The sequence below is a fragment of the Polypterus senegalus genome, chromosome 9 (assembly GCF_016835505.1).
Source record: "Polypterus senegalus isolate Bchr_013 chromosome 9, ASM1683550v1, whole genome shotgun sequence".
In the NCBI taxonomy this organism is placed as follows: domain Eukaryota; kingdom Metazoa; phylum Chordata; class Cladistia; order Polypteriformes; family Polypteridae; genus Polypterus; species Polypterus senegalus.
The window spans coordinates 88,177,226-88,205,000 of record NC_053162.1 but is presented as its reverse complement, the minus strand read 5'-3'; the positions used below and the strand labels follow the sequence as shown (position 1 = coordinate 88,205,000).

Genomic DNA, 27,775 nt, shown 5'->3' with positions numbered 1-27,775 from the left:
GACCTTCTATGGCCCTCTCCAGCTCTCCTAGAGTAACTGCTTGTCTCCTAGAATCTCCTCCATGCCCTTGAGACTGTGCAGGGAGACACAGCAAACCTTCTGGCAATGACACGCATTGATGTGCCATCCTGGAGAAGTTGGACTACCTGTGCAACCTCTGTAAGGTCCAGGTATCGCCTCATACTACCAGTAGTGACACTGACTGTAGCCAAATGCAAAACTAGTGAAGAAACAGTCAGAAAAGATGAGGAGGGAAAAATGTCAGTGGCCTCCACCTGTTAAACCATTCCTGTTTTGGGGGTCATCTCATTGTTGCCCCTCTAGTGCATCTGTTGTTAATTTCATTAACACCACAGCAGCTGAAACTGATAAACAACCCCCTCTGCTACTTAACTGACCAGATTAATATCCCATAAATTTCATTGACTTTATGCTATACTCAGATTAAAAAGTGTTCCTTTAATTCTTTTGAGCAGTATATATTGAAATAGTTTTACTGTGAAATAATGCAAAGAGTACGCGATACGTGTTTCGCCTTAATTTTGGTGTCATCAGGCGTACATACTCAGTGCACCCCCTCTCGGGAATCAAACCTCGGATGTTGCCGCTAGAGGCGAAGCCTCTTCCATTGTGCCACGGTGTATGGTTTGTCTATTTGAGAGTATGTAGATCGGGGTATATATATATATATATATATATATATATATATATATATATATATATATATATATATATATATACACACTTGCGGTTCGCAGCGGAGAAGTAGTGCGATAAAGAAGTTATGAAAAAGAAAAGGGAACATTTTAAAAATAACGTAACATGACTGTCAATAAACAGTAATTGTTTTGTGAGTTTTACTGAGTGTTGCTGTCATCAAGGATTTGATTATCATTATTTCTTTCAATCAGGTTCGTATTTGTAGGATGTGTTGTGTTCAAGTTACATTCCGTGTTTGTCAATCGTTGTAAACATAACAGGTTTCATTCATTGATTCGTTTCTTACTGCATCAATAAATAGCTCATCTTCCTCTTTATCTGAGACGTGACACACTGCATGCACGGGTTTTTTTTTACACTGTCTTCCTTTAGTGGGACATTGACTTTTTCCACCGTGTGCTTTGTTTCCGCAGTAGTTGCACTTATGAATATGCTTGTATGTGTCAGACGCTTCATATTTTTTTTGCTGCCTTCTCTATTGTGTAATTCGGTTTTTGTTCAGCACTCTATGGAACTGTTGCTTTTTGTCTGTGCACTGCGTCAGTTCACGTGAGCCGCTCGGTGTACATGCATTGAAGGTTCCCAGCTGTGCTCGTGCCATCTCGTGCGATGTCCACGGTTGTATTTAATGTTAGCTAAGACCCGGCACTTAAAAGTTTCTCTCGCAGTTTCGCTGACTTTGTGTCAAACACCACCCTGACCATCTCATCTTCATCTGCATAAGCACAGTCCTTCACCCGTGAATATTTAACGGCAGTGTTTCTATTGGATTGCTGCTGAAGGACGGCCTTATATGGGCAGGCACTAAATTACGTGGGAGGCGTAACTCCATCTCCCATGACCATTGAGCAGACGTCTATTATAGTATATGGACGAAAAAATAGGTTCCAGTTATGACCATTACGCGTAGAATTTCGAAATGAAACCTGCCCAACTTTTGTAAGTAAGCTGCAAGGAATGAGCCTGCCAAATTTCAGCCTTCTACCTACACGGGAAGTTGGAGAATTAGTGAAGAGTGAGTCAGTGAGGGCTTTGCCTTTTATTAGTATAGATATATATATATATATAAAAAAAAATATATATATATATATATATATATAAATAAAATAACAAGAGAGGGAGAGACAATATTGCCAAGATGTGAATGGAATGGAACATGTAAGGAAACTGCTGGGTAGATTGTCCAAAGTCAATCTGGAGAAGATACATGCTAAATGAAGCCAAACATGTCAGTAAGTTGTAGGCAGAAATCAAACACCTCTTTGTCTTTGAAGCAAGATAACAAAGTCAATGCGAAATCTCACTTTTTAATCTTGATTTTGTAAAATAACCTACACAATCTTTCTGCCATTAATAACGTAGCAGCAGCAAATATTGCTAGCATTAGCTTTCCATCCATTATCCAACCTGCTATATCTTAACTACAGGGTCACGGGGGTCTGCTGGAGCCAGTCCCAGCCAACACAGGGCGTAAGGCAGGTAACAAACCCCAGGCAGGGTGCCAGCCACCACAGGCATTAGCTTTCCAGATCATAATTTAAACACTATTTATTTCCCATCTGAGCCTGCCTGGCAGAATACAGTATGTCTACTGACCAGCTTTGTGCAGGAACTTGCTGATGCTAATAGGAGTCCAGTATGCACCAAATCTAGTCAGTACTGTCAAAATAATGGAAGAAGCATAACTCATTATGGCTCATCACAACTGAGGTAAACAACTTTCTGTTTTCTGTATTTTGCATCCATTTACTGTACCTGAGGAGCAGATTAATGTAAAGGTAAAGGGCCATGCATAACAAGTACCACATAAATAAAACACATCTATAAGGACCTCAACATTATATCACACAAAATGGCAAGTGAGACTACAGAATTTAAATGAATACTAATATACATGAGCAAACAGAAGTTTCTTTCAGATTTGATCTACACCATGACATTCTACCTTTTATTTTTTTTGGTCATATGTGGTGAGCTACCTTAAACACCATACTACAGTATAATTTGTACTTTGGCCAATACGAGGTCAGTGTTTCTGTATTATATACTATACTATAAATGCATGTAAAAATTCTCAAACAAGCTTAAATAAAATGTTCCTGCAATTATTTCTAGAACCTATTAACCAAAAGCAATCATTCTTTATATGGTAGAGACAGTACATTTTTTTGTACACATTTTATTTATAAATTAAATCTAAAAAATACTCGCTAAAACGAGAGTGTTTTATCAACTTGAACACCACCATATACAGTGGTGTGAAAAACTATTTGCCCCCTTCCTGATTTCTTATTCTTTTGCATGTTTGTCACACATAATGTTTCTGATCATCAAACACATTTAACCATTAGTCAAATATAACACAAGTAAACACAAAATGCAGTTTTTAAATGATGGTTTTTATTATTTAGGGAGAAAAAATCCAAACCTACATGGCCCTGTGTGAAAAAGTAATTGCCCCCTGAACCTAATAACTGGTTGGGCCACCCTTAGCAGCAATAACTGCAATCAAGCATTTGCGATAACTTGCAATGAGTCTTTACAGCTCTGGAGGAATTTTGGCCCACTCATCTTTGCAGAATTGTTGTAATTCAGCTTTATTTGAGGGTTTTCTAGCATGAACCGCCTTTTTAAGGTCATGCCATAGCATCTCAATTGGATTCAGGTCAGGACTTTGACTAGGCCACTCCAAAGTCTTCATTTTGTTTTTCTTCAGCCATTCAGAGGTGGATTTGCTGGTGTGTTTTGGGTCATTGTCCTGTTGCAGCACCCAAGATCGCTTCAGCTTGAGTTGACGAACAGATGGCCGGACATTCTCCTTCAGGATTTTTTGGTAGACAGTAGAATTCATGGTTCCATCTATCACAGAAAGCCTTCCAGGTCCTGAAGCAGCAAAACAACCCCAGACCATCACACTACCACCACATTTTACTGTTGTATGATGTTCTTTTTCTGAAATGTTGTGTTCCTTTTACGCCAGATGTAACGGAACATTTGCCTTCCAAAAAGTTCAACTTTTGTCTCATCAGTCCACAAGGTATTTTCCCAAAAGTCTTGGCAATCATTGAGATGTTTCTTAGCAAAATTGAGACGAGCCCTAATGTTCTTTTTGCTTAACAGTGGTTTGCGTCTTGGAAATCTGCCATGCAGGCCGTTTTGCCCAGTCTCTTTTTTATGGTGGAGTCGTGAACACTGACCTTAATTGAGGCAAGTGAGGCCTGCAGTTCTTTAGACATTGTCCTGGGGTCTTTTGTGACCTCTCGGATGAGTCGTCTCTGCGCTCTTGGGGTAATTTTGGTGGGCCGGCCACTCCTGGGAAGGTTCACCACTGTTCCATGTTTTTGCCATTTGTGGATAATGGCTCTCACTGTGGTTCGCTGGAGTCCCAAAGCTTTAGAAATGGCTTTATAACCTTTACCAGACTGATAGATCTCAATTACTTCTGTTCTCATTTGTTCCTGAATTTCTTTGGATCTTGGCATGATGTCTAGCTTTTGAGGTGCTTTTGGTCTACTTCTCTGTGTCAGGCAGCTCCTATTTAAGTGATTTCTTGATTGAAACAGGTGTGGCAGTAATCAGGCCTGGGGGTGGCTACGGAAATTGAACTCAGATGTGATGCACCACAGTTAAGTTATTTTTTAACAAGGGGGCAATTACTTTTTCACACAGGGTCATGTAGGTTTGGATGTTTTTCTCCCTAAATAATAAAAACATCATTTAAAAAATGCATTTTGTGTTTACTTGTGTTATATTTGACTAATGGTTAAATGTGTTTGATGATCAGAAACATTTTGTGTGACAAACATGCAAAAGAATAAGAAATCAGGAAGGGGGCAAATAGTTTTTCACACCACTGTACTTCTTACATGGAGAGCATACTTAGGAACACAGACAAAGTAAGGTGCTGCACTACCCCCATATAGTGGTCAAAAGTAGATGTGGTTACAGAAATCACTTATAAAAATAAAAATAAAAGGTTTCACCAATATTTGATAAAAGGAGTGTGAAGAGTTAAGCTATTACGTTGATGCATTTTAAATATTTGTTGAAAGCACTATATAGAGACTTTTGTGTCTTCTTTTTTCGGCTGCTCCCGTTAGGGGCTGCCACAGCGGATCATCTTCTTCCATATGTTTCTGTCCTCTGCATCTTGTTCTGTTACGCCCATCACCTACATGTCCTCTCTCACCACATCCATAAACCTTCGCTTAGGCCTTCCTCTTTTCCTCTTGCCTGGCAGCTCTATCCTTAGCATCATTCTCCCAATATACCCAGCATCTCTCCTCTGCACATGTCCAAACCAACGCAATCTCACCTCTCTGACTTTGTCTCCCAACCATCCAACTTGAGCTGACCCTCTAATGTACTCATTTCTTATCCTATCCATCCTCGTCACACCCAGTGCAAATCTTAGCATCTTTAACTCTACCACCTCCAGCTCTGTCTCCTGCTTTCTGGTCAGTGCCACCGTCTCCAACCCATGTAACATAGCTGGTCTCAATACCGTCTTGTAGGCTTTCCCTTTCACTCTTGCCGATACACGTCTGTCACAAATTACTCCTGACACTCTTCTCCACCCATTCCACCCTACCTGCACTCTTTTTTTCACCTCTCTTCCACAATCCCCATTACTCTGTACTGTTGATCCCACGTATTTAAACTCATCCACCTTCGCCAACTCTACTCCCTGCATCTTCACCATTCCACTGACCTCCTTCTCATTTACACACATGTATTCCACCTTGTTCCTACTGACCTTCATTCCTCTCCTCTCTAGAGCATATCTCCACCTCTCCAGGGTCTCCTTAACCTGCTCCCTACTATCGCTACAAATCACAATGTCATCAGCAAACATCATAGTCCGCGGAGACTCCTGTCTAATCTCGTCTGTCAACCTATCCATCACCATTGCAAATAAGAAAGGGCTCAGAGCCGATCCCTGATGTAATCCCACCTCCAACTTGAATGCATCTGTCACTCCTACTGCAGACCTCACCAATGTCACACTTTCCTCGTACATATCCTGTACAACTCTTACGTACTTCTCTGGCACTCCCGACTTCCTCATACAATACCACAGCTCCTCTCGAGGCACCCTGTCATATGCTTTCTCCAAGTCCACAAAGACGCAATGCAACTCCTTCTGGCCTTCTCTAAACTTCTCATTCAACATCCTCAAGAGGAAACATTGCATCTGTGGTGCTCTTTCTTGGCATGAAACCATACTGCTGCTAACTAATCATCACCTCACTTCTTAACCTAGCTTCCACTACTCTTTCCCATAACTTCATGCTGTGGCTCATCAATTTTATTCCCCTGTAGTTACTGCAGTCCTGCACATTCCTCTTAATCTTAAATATCGGCACCAGTACACTTCTTCTCCACTCCTCAGGCATCCTCTCACTTTCCAAGATTCTATTAAACAATCTGGCTAAAAACTCCACTGCCATCTCTCCTAAACACCTCCATGCTTCTACATCCTCTTCATAGCTGTCCTTACTTCCTCCTTGCTATCATCATCCAACCTCTTCTCTGTCTCGTTCTCTTCATTCATCAGCCTCTCAATGTACTCTTTTCCATCAGCTCAGCACTGTGTACTTGTCTACTTTCTGCATCTTTCTGACTATCCCACTTCTTCGTTGCCATCCTCTTCCTCTGCATACTCTCCTATATTTCCTCATTCCACCACCAGGTTTCCTTTTCCTCCTTCCTCTTTCCAGATGCCACGCCAAGCACCATTCCTGCTGTCACCCTTACTACATCTGCTAAAGTTTCCCAGCTCTCTGGTAACTCTTCACTGCCACCCAGTGCCTGTCTCACCTCTTCCCTAAACTCAACCTTGCAGTCTTCCTTTTTCAACTTCCACCATTTGATCCATGGCTCTGCCCTCACTTTCTTCCTCTTCTGTATCTCCAGCGTCATCCTACAGACCACCATCCTATGCTGCTTAACTACACTTTCCCCTGTCACCACTTTGCAGTCTTCAACCTCCTTCAGACCAACTCTTCTGCATAAGATATAATCTACCTGTGTGCATCTTCCTCCACTCCTGTACGGAACTGTATGTTCCTCCCTCTTCTTAAAATACGTATTCACCACAGCCATGTCCATCCTTTTGACAAAATCCACTATCCTCTGACCGTCTTCATTCCTCTCTTTGACACCATACCTACCCATCACCTCCTCGTCTCCACTGTTCCCTTCACCAACATGCCCATTGAAATCCGCTTCAATCATTACTTTCTGTCCCTAGGGTACACTGTACATCACCATCCAACTCACTCCAAAAATCTTCTCTCTCACCCATTGCACACCCAACTTGCGGGGCATATGCACTAACAACATTCATCATCACACCTCCAATTTCCAGCTTCATAATCATTACTCTGCCTGACACTCTTTTCACCTCCAAAACACTCTTGACATACTGTTCCTTCAGAATAACTCTACCCCATTTCTTCTCCCATCCACACCATGATAGAACAATTTGAATCCACCTCCGATCCACCTGGCCTTACTCCCCTTCCATTTAGTCTCTTGCACGCACAATATATCAATCTTCATTCTCTTCATCATATCTGCTAACTCTCTCCCCTTACCAGTCACACTGCCAGCATTCAAAGTTCCTACCCTCAGTTCCACTCTCTTTACTTTCCTTTTGTGTAAATGAGCAAAATATATCTGTACTTGCTCTGTAACGTACTTTTTATATTCTGAAACTTAATAACAAAAAAATAGTAAAAGCAATACTTTTTTTAAATCAGTGACATAAGTACATTTTTCATTTCTTGTAGCTCCCATATATTACATACCAATAAATAAGATTTTGCCTTCTTTTTAAGACCACTGTTGTTTTAGTATATAATTTGTTACTTACTTGTTAGTATCAGATACTGGGGTGTTACAAGAATTACTGACCTCAGTTTTGTACATATTACTCTGAAACATAAGTATGAACTATCAGTAAAAAGAGTAAAACTGCAATTTTGTTACCTGAAAATGTAATGTACCACACTCGTGTAAGGCTCTTGTGGCAGAGTAGCCCAGCTCTTCTTCAGAAATGTAAATCTCTCATTGCTCACATGAAAACAGGCATTATCTTTATACTTTTAATATTGAATTATATGCTACATTGTTAGGAATATTTTGTAGAATATCCAGAACAATAAATGTAATTACCTGAATCTATATACCACTACGGTTCCTATTTTATTATGAGAAAACACTACATAAAAATTAATAGAACTGATGTGTAATAAAAATATACCAACATTTTTGTTAATCTAGAGCAATCTGGTAAAAATGCAAAGATGAGCTAGTTTTGTAATGGATGTCTATTTGCCTGAAGTTGTATTTTTTTAAATGAAAAAGAAATCATTCAAGAAAGTACTTTTTCACACTTTCCTACTCACCATATGTTACTAACAAAACGGTAACACATTAACAAAAAATCAAATAAACAAAACTAGTTTGTTTGCAATATTTATTTTGTTTTCCAAGAGTCATCCTGATCAATACACTGCAAACATAGGCTTAAGTTAATATACCAATAAAAAAAACAATAACAAAATTACATTGCATTTCTCTTTGTAATCTACAATATTATAATATTTCTAAAATAGATCTGTAACTCAAATAAATCTTAGCTGTAGTCTTCAACATTTCATCAAGATGAAGTTTTGCTTAAGCAGTGTAATGACTTAATTTTGAACTTTGGCAGAAGCCTTGATTTACCAATGTGTAAATAAACTAAACCCTGTAGCACCATTTTAAAAACCAATTTAAAAAAAAGAAAGGGAAAAACAATTACCAGTATTTTTATACAATATTTGGTGATATGAAATAGGTACCCAACATGATATTGTAATAAAAAAATCACTTTTCAGATATTTTACACTAAACTTTTTTTTCCTAAATACAGTTATATAAGATTAAATATTTACATAAAATAATTGAAACTTAGGATAGGACAATGGGCAACATGACTATTTAACACTACATTAGAAACCTGCCAACACTTTAAATGTTACGTAATCCAGCCACATCCATCATGGACTGGAATATCAACAAACTCTGTACTTTGTAGAATCACAATAACAGTTTCAGAAATGTATTAATGTTAGTTTTATCTCCTGTATAAAGAGAAGGCTTTTGAAAACATTTAATGGATATGCTTCTTGAAGTCATCTGACCACTTAGTGTACACCAAATGTAGGTGCCAGTAACTGCTGTATCTAATCTTACTAAGAAATTTGCTCTTAGGGAAGTGTTAATTAGAAACAAAATAAATATGAAGCCATCTGGGAGTTGGTAAAGTAATTTTGTTTTCAATAGATTCATTTTAAAGTATAGACATACCCAAATGGGATATATTTTGAATGTTAAAAGTAAAATGTACATTCTAAGTCACTTACAGCTTAAACTGAAAAGAAAACAATATCTAGAGTTTGGCTTGTAGATTGAACATAAAATGCTAAAACTAACATTTGTTTAAATAAAAATACTAATATATTTGGCAAATATATTTTCTTAGCTAGTCCTGCTAAATATTTTAGTGGTTTGGCTCATGATCGGAGTATAAATAAAATCCATGATTATTATAAACCTCAAGTAATATTTTAATAATTGATTTATATGAAAATGCTCTTTATTTGTTTAGTCTTTTTTAAATTAAGAAGTTGAAGACGTTTTCTTTAATACTATAGTTTGGCCATTAAGTATGTATATCGACATCATCTACTGCATGTCCTAGTAAGTGGAGGAAAAAATAATAAATCTAGTGATATGAATTAAAATAAAACTTTAATATTGCCCTCTGATTAAGGTAAATAATTCTTTACACACTTAAGTTAAGAGTAATAAAGAAAGTAAAAATTACAAATGTTCATTTCTGCCTGCAACTTTAACATTTTGCTCAATAATAAAATATTAAATATACTGTCAAGAAATTGAAATCTTTGCTCAGTCTTTTTTCTGCAATACAATATACTACTAAAGATTATTTTTACTTCTTGCTACTAAATATTCATGCAGGGTTTTGAACATGCCAGGATTTACAGTGTCAAGTAATAGGCAACACACTTCCGAAAAAACTATTGCAAATCAATTTTTAGACTAAAGTGGATTTTATTTTCAACTTTATTTTACACACATACCTAATCAACTATTTTTAATATTTATTTTGTAATTAAACATATTCAATCTCAGATGTTCGTACAGTAAATCATAATGCCTTGATGGTTTATGAAAAACATCACAAATTTATAAGGCTTAGAGATTTTAGGTAAATTGTTTTTCACCATAAAATACTCATTGTACTGTGATGGGCTTTGGAATACTGGGATAATGTTGACTATCAAATCATAGGCTTACTCAGGACCACAAAAAATAAACTTATCAGTATCACTACCATGAATAAAAATGTTACTGTGCCACTCCATCCTAAAAGTGTATCTGTTATGAAACAAGCAAATAAAGAAAATAATTGATCTACCTTCATTTATTAATTTCTCATAATAAAATGCATCTTGCACTCAGCTGCCTTATTTTGGAAGTTCTTTTTATTTACAATATAACTTCTTATTAATTCATATTTATCATTTGCTTAAACGAGCCAGAGAAAGGATTTACATTAAAGATATAGGCTATGCTTTAAAACCAATGTCATTTGATCAAGGTTATTGTTATTAAGTATTGCATAGTACTGTAGTGATTTTTCCTAAGTATTTCATGATGTAAACGTAAAAGTACACAATATCAATATTGACAAAGTAATCTAGCATTTTTACCCATACACAGTACCAATACATTATTCAAGTTTATTTTTCTTAAAATAACAGCAGCAACAATGCTTATGACATAATAGCATTATAAATGCTGCTGCATATGATGTATTCTGATTAGTTTATATTCCTTAATGATAATTCTGTTTTAGAATACTCGCAGGATGGTTATTAAGTATCTTTCCATTTTTATACTGAATATACTTCCCCAAAGTAGCAGAATTATGCATAATTTAAAAAAATGCATATATGAACCTTATTTAAAGAATAATGTTTTCAAATACTGTACTAAATAACAACAGGTAGTGAAATTACAGTTGACTTACTTTCATTAATCATTTTAATAAATGCAAGTTATTTAAATCATATATAATATGATCAACTAAGAATCTAGACTTAATCAGCATAATATCTAAATGTTGTCTGAATTGAATGTCTGAATGCTTTATGAAAAAAGATTAAACACTGCATAACCTGCATCATTCTGAGTGAGCAAAGTTGTCCATTTTACTTGACAATTAAAATATTTGTATTTACTAAACACATCATGATACTATTAAAGTTATTTACTTTTTGTGCTATGTTTTTAATTTAAATGTTTTGCACACTATACTGATTACACATGAACTCAAAGAGTAACTAGGAAAAGACAAAATCCCACAAAATAATTTTAAACATATAAAAGTGGTTGCATAATCAGTGCATTGGAGAGATTTTATCATCGAGCTGAGCATGCTATTGCTAGCCAATGTACAAATTCTCACACAGCATAAATACTTATCCCTCCCTTCCACATGTATGAAATTAAACAAGTGATACTGTATTAAGTTTTACAGCAGGTGACAAAGAAATCCTTAAGCCAGTCTCCAGGTTTTTAAAATCCAAAAACCCTGAAGAATCTTATATTTATCAGTATAAACCAGATTGTTCTTCATTCCACGGGTAGTGTTACAATATCGTAATGGAAATCAATCTATAACAAAAGGCTGACTCTTCCAAAGACAACCATTTAGAGTAAACACAATTTAAGAAGAAAGAACAAAACCACTTTGCCAACTGAGATGAAATAAAGAATAAATGGCAATGCTGGATCAAAGTACACTGTGTTATGGATTATATTTTTATTTTAAAATGTGCCATACTTGAAAATAAGTACCTTTTGATTTTGGTAAGAATATTATGAGATTATAAATTCAATTCTTAAATACATTTAACAGTGGCATAACATTTGTTTGGTAATCTTTATAAATATGTTAGCCAATCATTAATTGCCTTTCTCAATAAAGTAATAGACTTTGAATGGAGTCCACAAAAAACACATTTGAATTTCATCAGTTAGGTTCTTTGTTTTTAAATAAACCTTAAGTTTGAGAATCTAGACAGCTTTTTTGAGGGGTGACATTTGGTAATCCAAAACTAATTTAATGATTTTGCCATTTATTCTCATATTTCCTATAAATACCAATTTTATGGTCAGAAGCAATCATGTTCCTTTTAACATAATTCTTTAATTGCTTACACAGCATATTTAAATTCATAATTTAAAAAGCAAATCAAGCACATTAATATTTATTCAAAATAAAAAAGAAAATTTGGAAATTCAGGCAATCTCATGGAGATTCTAGCTGTCCACTATAGTAAGACATCAGTCCTGCCAGCAGAAAAAAAGCAATATTCCTATAATTGCAGCTTAAAATAAGGGTGTAGTCCAGAATGACACCTTATGATACATACAGAAGACCAATTTCGATTTAAAATTTTTTCCACACAGTACATAATTGGACTCAAACAGAGAACTCTGGTCCTCCTTTTCTTGTCCTCATCAATATGCGTCGCAGTCGAAGGCCAGCAAATGGATTGATCCATAATAAAGATGGTTTCGCTCCAAATACTGTTTTCATTCCTTCCCACCGCATTCTTCGTTCCCAAGTTGGTTTTTCATTCTTCAACCGCTCAATTTCCTATTTAAAACAAAAAATCTTAATTACTATTACTGCTTCTAAACAATTTATTGGAATCATAAATCAAGAATGATTAACTAATTCAAGTGAATAAATTATAATTGACTAGAGTACTGTAAATATTCTAGTATTATACTAAAAATCCCCACTTTCAAAATCTCTATGCAATTTTTTTTCTTCAGTCCTATTTTAGGCAATGCTACACAGAAATTAATTTCTTGCTTATTGTATTTAAAATATTTACATTCTGAAGATCTCCATCCAAAGTAATGTTTTTATGTTTAGTATACTTTCCTATACAATAAATTGTTGGCATTGGATACAGTTATATCCAATTTTATAATGCTACAATTTATATTGTAGGTATTAGGCATCACATCAAATAATAATCTGATTAATTTTATATATTTGGTGCAATCATACACTATTATTATTTAAAAGAAGTTGTTCCTTTGTGGGCAGCCTTCACAATTATGCAGTGTTGAGTAAGGAAAGCTGAACCCAATGCAGTTGTCCAGTCAAACCCAAGACGAAAGAAATCTTTCAGATTAAGCCATATATTTTTACCACCTTTTTACAGTTAGAACTGTAACAAATAATCCTATTTTTAATACAATACATATGGTTTTCTGAAAGACACAGAAATTAACTTTCATAAATCAGCAAAGTTAAAATACTAAATTATTACCACTATACATCTGCAAGATGGCAGCAAACGATTAATAGTATACCTTACTAAACATGCTTGAAAGGAATGTCAAGTTGTACATTTAGAATACTGATGTATGAATCTGCTGAAACGTAACATTTGGCTGTCCGCATTAACATAGGTAAATACTGTACAACAAAAGTATTGAACTTAAATGAAATGAGAAGATTAAAATGGTAATACATTGCATACACAGAAATAATATTTATTCACCATTCTTAAAAAAAATTAATTCCACACAAAAATGATGTTTTTTTTTTTTATAAGTTAATTTCCCCTATGTATTTTGTCTCCCCAAACCCCCATTGGTTAAGAATCCTACCAATTCAAAAGTGCAAACCTGTGTGAAGGGGCTTTCTGTTTGTAAACCTTCCTTAAATATTAATTTACAAATATTTTAGAAAAAAATTACATGTGGTGTTAACGCTGCAAGCATCCGAATGGATGATTTGACATGTAGATAATATGACATGAATAACACAAGATTTCTTCATGAGTGTTTGATTTTTTTTTTTTCTGTTGTCCAGAGCTGGTCACCATAGTTTTCAATCTTATCAGGCACTTTGTAATCCCGATTCTACATAAACACATGAGACTAAAGTTTTCTTAGCAATTACTACAAACTACACAGGGTTACTAACATGTGAAAAAAAAAAAATTGTGTGCAGTGTTCCATTAAACAGAAACAGTAGCCAGCGTGCCACACTTCAATGAACATTCTAACACCAATACATTCCCAGAAGACGACATCCACTAACAACTTCAAGTAAAATCACTTATTTTATTTTCAAGTACAAGCTGGAAATAACAGAATTTAAGCACATCATTTTCCTGTTGACTATACCATAAGGAGTCATCCTTGTTGTCTTGTAGGCAGGAGCAATTTCAGTGTAGCAATTTTCAGGAAAGGCAGAGATAATACCAGCAATATCAGAATAAATCAGAGGGAGAATGTTTTTAACTTGTCATCATGTATTAAGTTTCATTATAATTATATTTTGTGAGCATACACCTAATAAAAGTGCTCTATTAAATATAAAAGTTGTTGCGCATTGTTCTGACCACAACTAGGCATCATGTTTAATCTTTCATGTACATATAACAGGATGACTATTACAGCATATTAGAGTTTTTTTTTAACCATTTAAGATACACATTCAGAGACATTTTATTATTATCTCAAATTATTTTTTTACACAAGGTCTCTGCAAATATGCCAGCTGTTAGACAAATTACAACACCTGTAAATAGATAAGAAAACTGAAACAAAGGTAAAAGGGTAATATATTATTTACTATACAGGATGATAATAAGCACAAATTCTCAGCCATACATATTACAATAGAAAAAAAATTAATGTAAAGCCAAATATGAAATAACACTTATTATATATAATATTCTAATCTTCTCTGCTTTTTTAAAGGAGTGCAAAAGTTCTTCAAATTCCCAGGTAAAATTTTCCCAGATCATAAAAGTTGCTCTGTTATTTATATGAATACAGCAACTGGAAAGCTTAAAATAAACCACATTCTAGAATAATGGAACTACATACCATGTTTTACTGCCTACTGCAATTTATTTCAAAGAAATTGCAGGCTACAAAATATGTTTTAGTAATAAGACACTCAGTTCCAAAATACTTCAGTACAATTTTAATAATGCATTTCTCTGTTCCATGAGAATAATATAATACAATTTTGTTCAAAGAAACTGTAAATCACAGTGTTCTTTGATATTGACTGGATAAACCATGCTCTCTTTGATGGAAAATATATTGCTTTTACTTTTCAATATGTAAATAATACATTCAAAAACAAATAAACCGTTTGTATTATGAAACCATTTATGAGACATGCCCAATACTATCTAATAGTTAAGACAAATATGAATGCTTCTCAAGCTGAATAAAAGGTAAAACAATTCATTGTATAGGGACTAAAACATGAACATAAAATAAAATTGCCAGGGTATAAATTCATTTATATATTTTTTTAAATTTAATATTGATTAACGGTGTATTTCTGGGCCATTTACGTCTGTAAGTGAATACTATGCATGACAAAACCTTTCAGACTAATATAGTTAGTACATTTTTTTTCGGTATTTGGTACACTGTATTAATCCCTGAAGGGAAATCATTTTTTTTCTTTATGGGTCAGAGTGCAGGATCAGTTCTTCTTAAGTGGGTTTACCTTAACAACTGGAAAAAATGTAAACATAATGACTATAACTGCGATTTTTACTTAATCCTCCAAATTAAGGAGGTTTTGAGTATGGGACATGCTAATCTTCATTATCTTCGCTATTTAAAACCAGGCCATCCATTTATTTTTCCTTGCCAACTCTGCGACATACTTTTTAGTTTGAGACATACAGTATACAGTGGTGTGAAAAACTATTTGCCCCCTTCCTGATTTCTTATTCTTTTGCATGTTTGTCACACAAAATGTTTCTGATCATCAAACACATTTAACCATTAGTCAAATATAACACAAGTAAACACAAAATGCAGTTTTTAAATGATGTTTTTATTATTTAGGGAGAAAAAATCCAAACCTACATGGCCCTGTGTGAAAAAGTAATTGCCCCTTGTTAAAAATAACCTAACTGTGGTGTATCACATCTGAGTTCAATTTCCGTAGCCACCCCAGGCCTGATTACTGCCACACCTGTTTCAATCAAGAAATCACTTAAATAGGAGCTGCCTGACACAGAGAAGTAGACCAAAAGCACCTCAAAAGCTAGACATCATGCCAAGATCCAAAGAAATTCAGGAACAAATGAGAACAGAAGTAATTGAGATCTATCAGTCTGGTAAAGGTTATAAAGCCATTTCTAAAGCTTTGGGACTCCAGCGAACCACAGTGAGAGCCATTATCCACAAATGGCAAACACATGGAACAGTGGTGAACCTTCCCAGGAGTGGCCGGCCGACCAAAATTACCCCAAGAGGGCGGAGGCGACTCATCCGAGAGGTCACAAAGACCCCAGGACAACGTCTAAAGAACTGCAGGCCTCACTTGCCTCAATTAAGGTCAGTGTTCATGACTCCACCATAAGAAAGAGACTGGGCAAAACGGCCTGCATGGCAGATTTCCAAGACACAAACCACTGTTAAGCAAAAAGAACATTAGGGCTCATCTCAATTTTGCTAAGAAACATCTCAATGATTGCCAAGACTTTTGGGAAAATGCCTTGTGGACTGATGAGACAAGAGTTGAACATTTTGGAAGACAAATGTCCCGTTACATCTGGCGTAAAAGAAACATAGCATTTCAGAAAAAGAACATCATACCAACAGTAAAATATGGTGGTAGTAGTATGATGGTCTGGGGTTGTTTTGCTGCTTCAGGACCTGAAAGGCTTGCTGTGATAGATGGAACCATGAATTCTACTGTCTACCGAAAAATCCTGAAGGAGAATGTCCGGCCATCTGTTCGTCAACTCAAGCTGAAGCGATCTTGGGTGCTGCAACAAGACAATGCCCCAAAAAACACCAGCAAATCCACCTCTGAATGGCTGAAGAAAAACAAAATGAAGACTTTGGAGTGGCCTAGTCAAAGTCCTGACCTGAATCCAATTGAGATGCTATGGCATGACCTTAAAAAGGCGGTTCATGCTAGAAAACCCTCAAATAATGCTGAATTACAACAATTCTGCAAAGATGAGTGGGCCAAAATTCCTCCAGAGCGCTGTAAAAGACTCATTGCAAGTCATCGCAAGCGCTTGATTGCAGTTATTGCTGCTAAGGGTGGCCCAACCAGTTATTAGGTTCAGGGGCAATTACTTTTCACACAGGGCCATGTAGGTTTGGATTTTTTCTCCCTAAATAATAAAAATCATCATTTAAAAACTGCATTTTGTGTTTACTTGTGTTATTTTTGACTAATGGTTAAATGTGTTTGATGATCAGAAACATTTTGTGTGACAAAACATGCAAAAGAATAAGAAATCAGGAAGGAGGCAAATAGTTTTTCACACCACTGTATAACCAGTTGCTAAACAAATGGATTTTAAACTATAGGATTTAATTGCTAATTTTCATATCGAACTGTTAGGTGTCATTAATCAATAAAAGTACCTGAAATTATACATCAGCCTACACCTTTTGAAATACCGCAAATGTACGACTGTGCTATGCAAATAAAGACCCTTTAAATTTACATACCTGTGCCAAATACCAAAAATGCCTCTTGATGTCAAATCATCACACTTTTGGACCTCATCATCACAGATTTTTAACGATGCTGATTTGGTCATATAAATAACCCATGGAACTGAAATTGCACATATCTGTAATCAATATTAAAGGAGACTTAAGCTAACAAAGTCTGAACTTATTGTCGGGGAGGGGTGGGTGAGGGGAATTTGACTGATTATATCTCCCTACATATAAATTGCACAGAAATGGTTCACATATTATTTTAGAGCTCTTTTTCAACAATATTTTGTGTAAATATGCTATCCTCAAAGTGAAAAATTACAATGTTATGAGTGATTATAATATTACAAAATGAATAAGGAAAAAATCTATATTTTAAAATTGGTCACTTTTTTACTAAAGGTAGCTTATAATGTCACAAACATCTCCAGAAAATGGTGTATTTGGTTTTTGAGTAGTTGCTATGCTATCAATACTTATAGATGGCATCAAATGTTTTCATATCACTAATGGGTTGTTTTCATAGCAGCCATATTGACATGAAATAGTATTGCAAGCACAGGTGTAAGTAATGACATTAATTAAAGTTGCAGTTATGCTACACTGAAATTGAACAGAAACTTCATTACTGTCATTAATGACATTTGTGCTAGCCATCATCGCTAAATAAACTTCCCAAGAGTAAATATTTCACAACAAAATATAGTCTATGGTCTTCCCATGTACAAATGGGGAATTATGTGCATAATTTTTAAGACAGGTTCAACGCTGTGGATATGCAGATTAGTCAAACACATATTTGGCATTTTATGTATGTATCTTGTCATGTCTGGATTACAGGGTTGCACAGGCTATGGAGGTCTTTTATTTAGGTACATGGAGGATCAGCACTCAAGCTTTATTCAAAACGGGACCCAAACACACAGTAAGAGAGCAACTCCTGGGTTGTCTCAGTTTCTCCAGCTCTGTTTCTACAGAGTAAAAGAACTCAGAGACAGGCATAGTAGGGACCAGGGCCATGTCAGACGGTAAGTAAACTGGCTTTAAAGACTTGTATGAAAGTGTGATGAGTGCTTTACCCAATACAGTGACAGCTGATCCCGCATTTCGTAATCAATAGCTATCTATTATTTGCATTAGAATTCTGTACAGAAGAGTGTTTGACAATCTAAGGGCGTATTGCTTACACATTAGAAAGCTATATAAAATAGTGTATTTCCAGAGGTAGAATCTCCGCAAAGGGGCAAAGCACAACATGAGTGCATACACCCTCCCCCTTAGCTTTGTCAACAGTCCCGTTAAAGTGACACTCTAAAGCGGGTTTGGTGAGATGAGAGAGGACGCCTGAATTAACATGTTGAACACCAGGACAAGGACGAACTATGAAATTAAATGACTGTTGTTGAATGATCCACCAAGTTAGCCAGGAGTTTGTTTCTTTCTGTCTATAGAGCCACAGAATAGGTGCACGGTCAGTGACCAAGGTAAATTTCCGACCAAGGAGAAGTAATACTATAGAGCTTGGACAGCCCATTTAATCACCAGCCATATTATTCTCAATGATTGAGTAATTGCACTCTCTAGGAAGTACAGTCAGCCCTTCATATCTGTGGATATCGACATTCATGGATGCTCAAGTCCCGTGTATAAAACAGTGTAGTATTTGCATATAACCTATGTACAGTTGTATAGTTGAATTCTTTAAATCTCACTTTATAACTCCTCCACAAATTTTATACTAACAAATTATAAATTTGTCATACCGTTATGTCATCTTTGTGCAGGAGAAAAGTCATTTTTCCAACAATGTTTACAAACAGATTAATTAACTTTTTTACGCTTTCACTTTTTTTTTTTGACTATATCACAATTCCAGTGGGTGACAAACTTACATACACTTTGTTACCTTGTCATTTAAACAGCTTAGAAAATTCCAGAAAATTATGTCAAGGCCTTCTGACAGCCAATTAGCCTCAGAGTCAACATGTGGATGTATTTTAAGACCTACCATTAAACTCAGTGCTTCTTTGCCTGAAATAATGGGAAAATCGAAAGAAATCAGCCAAGACCTCAGAAATAAACTGTGGACCTACACAAATCTGGTTCCTCCTTGGGAACAATTTCCAAATTCCTGAAGGTTCTATGTTTATCTGTACAAACAATGATATGCAGTGTAAACACCAATGGACCACACATTCAGGAAGGAGATAAATTCTGTCTCCTAGAGAAAAACATACTTTGAAAAGTGCAAATCTATCCAAGAATACCACCAAAAGACCTTGTGAAGATGCTGGTGGAATCAGGTAGACAAGTATTGATATCCACAGTAAAATGAGTCCTATATCTACATAATGTGAAAGGCTGCTCAGCAAAGAAGAATCCCCTGCTCCAAAGTTGCCATAAAAAAGCCAGATTACAGTTTGCAATGGCATATGAGGACAAAGATCTTACCTTCTGGAGAAATGTACTCGGTCTGATGAATTCCAAGAACAAAATGTTTGGCCATAATGACCACCGTTATGTTTGGAGGAAAAAGGGTAAGGGCTTGTGTTTCCTTTAGAAGCAAAACCTCCCTAATTGGAATACGTTCTTTTAAATTGTGCATTTTAAGTAACCGAAAATATAGACATTTGATATTAAAAGGCAATATCCCTCCCATAGCGATTACGGTGGTTATAAATAACATCAGAGATATATACTTAGCTTTCTTTAATGACGGTTTACGCAGTATTACAGACGGGAAGCCTATGACAAACTTTATCAAGGTGGGAATCTTGATCTACGCAGTCTGCCATCTTTCGTCTGCTGCGCAGGAAGGCTTTTTCTGAACAGATGACATATTCTTCTATCCACCGAATTCAAAGTGTCTTGGCAACAGTCCAAGCCTTATATACTGGTTTCTCCATTTGCAGGTTTCTCTGGTCTCCAAACAAGGAAATGGAAGGACTCAACCCCACCTCCAAAAATATACAAGAATAGCACAATGCCTACACTGTAGTTTGCTAATTCTTCAAACTGCTAAAGCAATGGTTTTCTAAATGCAGGCAGACTATCCCCTGTGTGCCAAACTTAGCCTGCACATGTGAATGAATCCTTTAAAAGTGTTTTACAGAGACATTAACCTTAATATTATAACAAACATATTATAACAGCTTGCAAGCCAAAGAACACTATCCAAACCGTCAAGCATGGGGGAGGGAGCATCATGTTGTGGAGGTGCTTTGCTGCAGGAAGGACTGGTGTGCTTTACAGAATAGAAAAACAGAAAAATATGTACATATAAAACAGCAACATCTCAAAGAGCACAGTAAAGGAGTTGAACATCAGTCACAAATGGGCATTCCAAATGGACAATGACCACAAGCACACCTCCAAAGATGTGGCAAAATGGCTTAAGGACAACAAGGTCATGGTATTGGAGTGGCAATCATAAAGCCCTGACCTTAATCTTGTTGAAAATTTGTGGGCAGAACTCAAAAAGTGTGTGAGCAAGGAGGTGTACTAGCTTCTCCCAGTTACAAGTGTATGGAAGGCGACCCAAAACATGTGGCTCAAGTTAAACAATTTAAAGGCAATGCTACCAAATATTAACAAAGTATATGTAAACTTTTGTCCTGCTGGAATTATGACAGTCAATAAAAAGTGAAATACTCTGTGAACATTGTTGGAAAAAAATACTTCTGCCCTGAAGAAAAAGAAGATGTCTTAAATGATATGCCAAATTTATAGTTTGTTAGTGTAAAATCTGTGGAGGGTTTAAAAAGTGAGTTTTAAAGAATTAACCAAAAGTGTATGTAAACATCAACTGTACATCATCCCATATACTTTAAATCATGTCTAGATTAGTACATTATAAATGCTAGGTTAATAGTTGTTATACAGTAAAGTATCATTTAGAGAATAATGACAACAAATACAGACGCAAACGTGAGTATACCTAACTACACATTAGCAGCAACGTAACATTTTTTCAAAACTTACAGTTTGCAATACATGCATTAAAACATAGACAATTTAAAATGTAAGTACATATGGAAAATATAATAATGAATAGAGAATATATAAAATTATTTGCTTGCTCACACACGCACACACACTCCCACACATCTGTATTAACACCCCAATTGCAGACTTTGATGTGTTGGAGGACGCTAAATAATAATACTGTAATAATCTGTGGGGTGCTAGAGATAGATGAGTGTATTTAGAGTCTATACTAATTACTGGTGAACGGACATAAAAAGGACTGTTTGGCTTTTACAATGGAAAGCTGTTTCTGCCTTGCCTCTCAGGTCTTCAGCCTCACCATACGCTCCCAGTTGTTTTCTCTCTTTGCAATCTCATACATGCCGCGTGGCTCGAAATTACTATGTGGGTCACAGGCAGCTCGCAAATGTCACACTGATCCCTCCCCCAGCTCTCAGCAAACCCAAGGACATAGTCTATATCTGAGATTTGTTGGGGGCCAAGCATCCAGCCTGATGGGCTGTAGCCACTGGGATATGTGATCAAAATGCTCTTTAAGTGCTGTATCCATGACCCCCTTTACTGCTCATGGTACTGTTTCATAGCCGGCTTCTCTGGGTATTCCTGTCCCATTGGGCAGTCCACAGCCACCTGAAGAGCATTTCCTTCACAGGTCCAGACTATGAGGTTGCTACAAAACTAATGTCAGGATCTGTGGAGGTTAAGGGCTGAGGTTCAAGAGCTGAAGGTTAAGGCTTCACAACTGCACATGATTTACAGTAGTTAGAAACATTGTTATAGGAAGCTGTTTCTTCTTTTTCTTTGCATCATCAAACAACTCTTGCAATGGTTGTGGGCATGTTTATTATCCCTTGGGGAGGTGGGAGGCTATAGCAGGCTATGTCCACAAATCACTTCATTTGTGATGATTCAGCGTAGTACTCAGCATGCAGCAAATTTAAGTTTTGGTTTTTGGAACTTTCTGAATTTTTCTTTTTTTGAACATTTTTGATCCACGGTTGGTTGAATCAACGGATGCAGAACATAGTTGGATGGACTGAACAACCAAAGCAGTGAGTCTGACATCCCAAACTTACACTTCTTTGGATTAGCCTTTAAACGAGCCTTTCTAGGGATATTGAGAACCACCTGCAGCCATGTCAAATGCGTCTGCAAGTCATTACTTAAAATCAAAATGTCATCGAGATACACTCCAGGTCTATCATATGGTGGAATGCGAGTGACTTTTTTGGCCATAATAATTGGTCCAAAATAGATTGTAGATGCTTCCCTAGCTATCAGGAATACTTAAATGATGATTCCACCATCATAATCCACTCAAAACTAGTTCCTCCTTCCTACTTTGACTTCAATGCATTTCACAGAGAGGTGAAGTTCCTGAACATTTCTGTGATTTGGCCATGATCATTATTCAGAAATAACCGTCCAATACAAAGGAGCTGCACACATGTCTTGTGTGATGCATGTGCAGGCAGTGTACTAAAATGTGGGGGATGGGTTGAGAGAGATCTACAAAGGCTGTTGTCTTTGGGGTCCACACCATATTCCTTTGTGTTGATGGGAGAAAAACAACACCCACAGACACTCTCTGATGTGCACCAGAAGGATAGAATTGTGTTATTGCTCTATTAACAGAATACCAGATATTACAATTAGTAGTTAGTTATTTTGTTTGACTGTTGTGTTTTACTTAGCGACTGGGTCTTTTTGTGCAACCTAGTATGTTTCAGGTTTATATTGAGCTGTATTGCTTAGTGTTTTTGAATAGGTTAGAATTTTTAATTTTATATTTGCAAGACATTATTTGCAGTCCAAATGCTCCATGTATTTGAATATACAGTGGACCCTTGACTTACAAACTCAATTCGTTCGCGAGGGCTGGTTGTAACTCAAGTTGGTTGTAAGTCAAGACTATTTTTCCGATAAGAAATAATGGAAATACCCATAATGCGCTCCGAACCTCCCACAGCAACACTTACTTAACCTTTTCATAATAAAAAAGGGTTATATAATGCGCATAATTTACCAAAACACCAATAATTTTTCTAATGTACTAACCAAAACGTTATAAAAAGTGCCTAGCCTACCAGAAACAACAATTTAATACTGTACTCACCATTTAATTTGACATCTTTGGGCTGCAGGAAGGGAGGAGGAGAATGAAACGGAAGGTGGTTATTGTTTAGAAGGAGCCTCCTTATGCAAATCTTTTCTTTGTAAAATTGTCGAGATGGTGGATTTCGACATGCTGTACATATTAGCGAGATCGGTCACGAACGCCACTCTCATATTTCCGCACAATTTCCTTCTTCATTTCGACTGTGATCGCTGTTTCTCAAGTTAATAATGACAGTAGTCGAGCACTCAGTTCAAAGCAGGTCGTGTTGCGAACTGCTGTAATAATACACTGCAAAGCAAGCCGGTGCTGACTCAGCCTGATGACATCATCATGTGCCGCGCCAGCCCGCTAGCTAACATCCCTTAACAATCGCTTTCTTTACCTTCGTTACCTTCTCTTCCTTCCTTAGCATTCATGCGTCTTGCTTGCCATGGTCTTAGTGAATTATATATATAGATAAATCACTGCACTGACCGAAATTACGTCCACAAACACATGTATCTGGGCTCCAACTGACGCTTACGAACGCTCTCAGCTGTTTGTTTACAATCACACAAGCGGATACACATGACCGCATTTGGGTCGTAACGCAAGATGTTGGTCGTAAATCAAGTTGTTCACATGTCAGGCCGGTCGTATGTCAAGGGTCGACTGTACCTGGTATGAAATAACTGCTAATCTAAAGTCAACTGCTCAGCAATCCACGTTTATCGCAAGCGAGTGGTAAACAAATTGAGAAGCCTACTTTTTTCAACATTTGTGTGAAAAGTAAAACAGTACATAAAACAGGTACTTTTAAAAACAATAAAATTAAATAATACATATTGGACCTTACAAATAGTACATAAGGAAACCAATATCAAGGCCCACAAAACAGTATATGAAACAGATACTAATAAATTAATACAATTGAACATTCATATTTTGTGCCTCACAAATACTATAAAGCTAATAGAAACCAAGGTCAAGTTCATCATGTTTGTGACTTGTCACCTACCTAGGATTAAACCCCAGGTCTCATCTCTCATCCCTGCTATAGACATTCATTTAAGCAAGTATATAGGGCTGGTGTCACTACCTTCTGCAGGGTCTAAACATAAATGCATTGCAGTGATGAACATGAACATTCTGTATTTTGTCTTTTTATTGATGGTTACTATATGCAAAAGTAGCCTTGATGAAGCTTAATGGTGGATTTGCAAATATTCTTTTATACTATTCTGCCACAGTAAAAACAGCAGTTGAAGAAAGGAAGCAGGGCAAAGAAATGAGAGACAAGTTTAGTTATTTAGTTAAAAAAAATCCAGGACCTGGGAGACTGATACCCTGACCAAACTTTTAATCTAATGAAATTCAAACACACACATTTCTTAAATGATTGTTTAATAAGGATGCTCTCACAAATATTTTTCACAACATCCACAAACTCTGAAACCTGTATTACCACGGCACCAGATCAAATAGGGTACCATGTTGATGCTACACATTGCAACTTCCAGGTGTCATGTGCTAGGACATTGTTGCCAACAACAAAGACATGCAAAATACTTAAAAATGAAAGTGAGATAATAATGGAAATTCCAGCAAAAAATGTCAAGTCCAAAACAACAAAAGGACAGCAAAAAACGAAACTAAATATCCAACACAGAACAAAGACTCTAATTCTTGAAACACACAGGCTATTTGCATATAAGCAAAGGCTGCAAAATATTCAGGAATCACCAAGCAAATCAGTGACAATTGTTTTATTTTAAAACTGATGTTTAAAAATTACAGTGGAGTCATCAGCAATACTAAAATTAAACTGTGAATAAAATTCTTAATATTGAAACCTACAGTTTTGTAATATGACAATGGAACATACTCGCAGAGTATGTGAAAGTCTAAATGCCCTTAACCTCTTACCGTTTCATCATTACATATTGAGTGGATCTGAGTTCCAAACATTACAGCAGTAAAGGTGAGGAAGAGCATTCCTTCAAGGCAGAGGAAGATCATCAATATAACTGTCACTGGAGGTGAAAAGTCACTACATTCTAGGAGACAAAAATTACATTTTGTGCTGTTTTAAATGTTATTGAGAACAAAATAAACTAACAAATTCTCAGCTTTCATACACAAACATACCCATTTCTCAACAAGATCAACACCCATCCTATATTTGTGTACAAGATTTAATTTATTGATTAATGAAGGTAAACAATTCAGAACCATAAGTCTTTAAAAAAACAGTGAAATACTCCTACGACTCCGGTTCAAAAATTCTTTTGCATGTAAATTAGTAATTAATTAAGCAAAGGACCATGCATTGTCATATTACTTATTAACATAATCTGTACCCTGACAAACTTTTAGAAATATTGACATTTTTCTAATTGGTAAGCCAAGGCAAAATGTAAATTTACGTTATTAATCCACAAACTTACCACTCCACTGGTCTTTTACGCAAGAGACAAACTGGAAGCCGCACATTATGAGAGCATGAGCTGAAATCATTGCTATATACATCTGAAAAGACAAATATTTATTAAAATAGAGTTTAAAAGCTATTAAGGACACGCAGAATATGACTTATTCAGAAATATGTGGATTATGGAAGGTGATACACTGGCTCTATATTGCTTCTGCTTTTCAAAAAAACACAATTTTATTTAAGGGGTTTCTTGGAATGATAATTGTAGACAGCAACACTCATTACATTAGTATGTTTAAAGGCATCTTTACTGGACTACTGGCTCTGATTATGTGCAATAGCTTACATGTAAACAGAAAATAATTCTATTTTGTACTTTATTATTATTTATATAATTGTACTCTGTTACTTTGAATGTAGAGCTACATAATTTGTATCTACAATTTGTGATACAAGGTTGCTTTTTAATGTAGTACTGGAGAAGGGCTTTGGAATATAGACAGTTGAAGATAAACATAAAGAAGACAGTATATATGAAGTTCAATGATCATCAGGATTCAAAAGTTAGCCTGCATGGAGAGCTACTAAACAGAGTTGATACATTTAAATATCTAGGATCAGTGGTAGCCTGAGATGGAAAACTAGATGCATAGATAACTCAGAGTGCAGTGTAGATGGAACAGTTAGAAGAAGGCATCATATTGTGTCGGAGAATTAAGGATAAAAAAAATAAGACAATCAGAGGTACAGCAAAATTGGGAGAGATATCTAAGAAAGTCCTGGAAAGTAGGTTGAAGAGGTATGGACATGTGAGGAGGAGAGGCAATGAATATGTGGGCAAAAGAGTGATGGGAATGGATGTACAGGGTAACAGAAAGTTAGGGAGGCCAAAGTGGAGGTGGATGGATAAAGTAAAAGATCTGAAGGAAAAGACTTGACTGGTGAGGAGGTGTTGGCCTGATGACTGAGGTGATAAAGGTCGATCAAGCACATTGACCACACATAGAAGAGGAAAAGATGAAGTTTTAAAATCATAAAACACAACTACTACTGCAAATAATAATTGAACATTAAAAGAAAATTCTCAAAAAGCATTGATTCTTGGAATACTAGTATAAATGCTTATGCAGATATAATTACAATTTTTTACTATATTCACACAGATTTATCTTTTACTAATGCACCAAATATATATGTAAATATTTTAGCTTTCACTACAAATATTTACACACTTTTCAGAATAATCTTTAAGCTTTAAAGCAAGCTCCTTTTCATACTCTTTTACCTTTCAAGAAGTTAAAAGCAAACTTAAAGTTAAACTAAGTCATTCTTCAATCATCATGTTTAGTATATATATATACAGTATATATATATATATATATATATATATATATATATATATATATATATATATATATATACTGCTCAAAAGAATTAAAGGAACACTTTTAATCAGAGTATAGCATAAAGTCAATGAAACTTATGGGATATTAATCTGGTCAGTTAAGTAGCAGAGGGGTTGTTAATCAGTTTCAGCTGCTGTGGTGTTAATGAAATTAACAACAGATGCACTAGAGGGGCAACAATGAGATGACCCCAAAACAGGAATGGTTTAACAGGTGGAGGCCACTGACATTTTTCCCTCCTCATCTTTTCTGACTGTTTCTTCACTAGTTTTGCATTTGGCTACAGTCAGTGTCACTACTGGTAGCATGAGGCGATACCTGGACCCTACAGAGGTTGCACAGGTAGTCCAACTTCTCCAGGATGGCACATCAATACGTGTCATTGCCAGAAGGTTTGCTGTGTCTCCCTGCACAGTCTCAAGGGCATGGAGGAGATTCTAGGAGACAAGCAGTTACTCTAGGAGAGCTGGAGAGGGCCATAGAAGGTCCATAACCCATCAGCAGGACCAGTATCTG

General features: G+C 36.0%; 1 protein-coding gene across 1 annotated transcript in view; it reads right to left on the bottom strand.

Annotated features, from left to right (window-relative positions):
• Positions 1–8,186: 8,186 nt before the first annotated feature.
• zdhhc7 (zinc finger DHHC-type palmitoyltransferase 7) overlaps positions 8,187–27,775 on the bottom strand; it is a 107,834-nt gene continuing 88,245 nt past the window's right edge. Inside the window, exons 6-8 of the mRNA XM_039763412.1 lie at positions 25,867–25,948; positions 25,346–25,476; positions 8,187–12,463 (exon numbers count right to left, since the gene is read on the bottom strand). Of these exons, the coding sequence (XP_039619346.1) occupies positions 12,287–12,463; positions 25,346–25,476; positions 25,867–25,948 (390 nt within the window). The 3' untranslated portion in view covers positions 8,187–12,286. The remainder of the gene's footprint in view (positions 12,464–25,345; positions 25,477–25,866; positions 25,949–27,775) is intronic.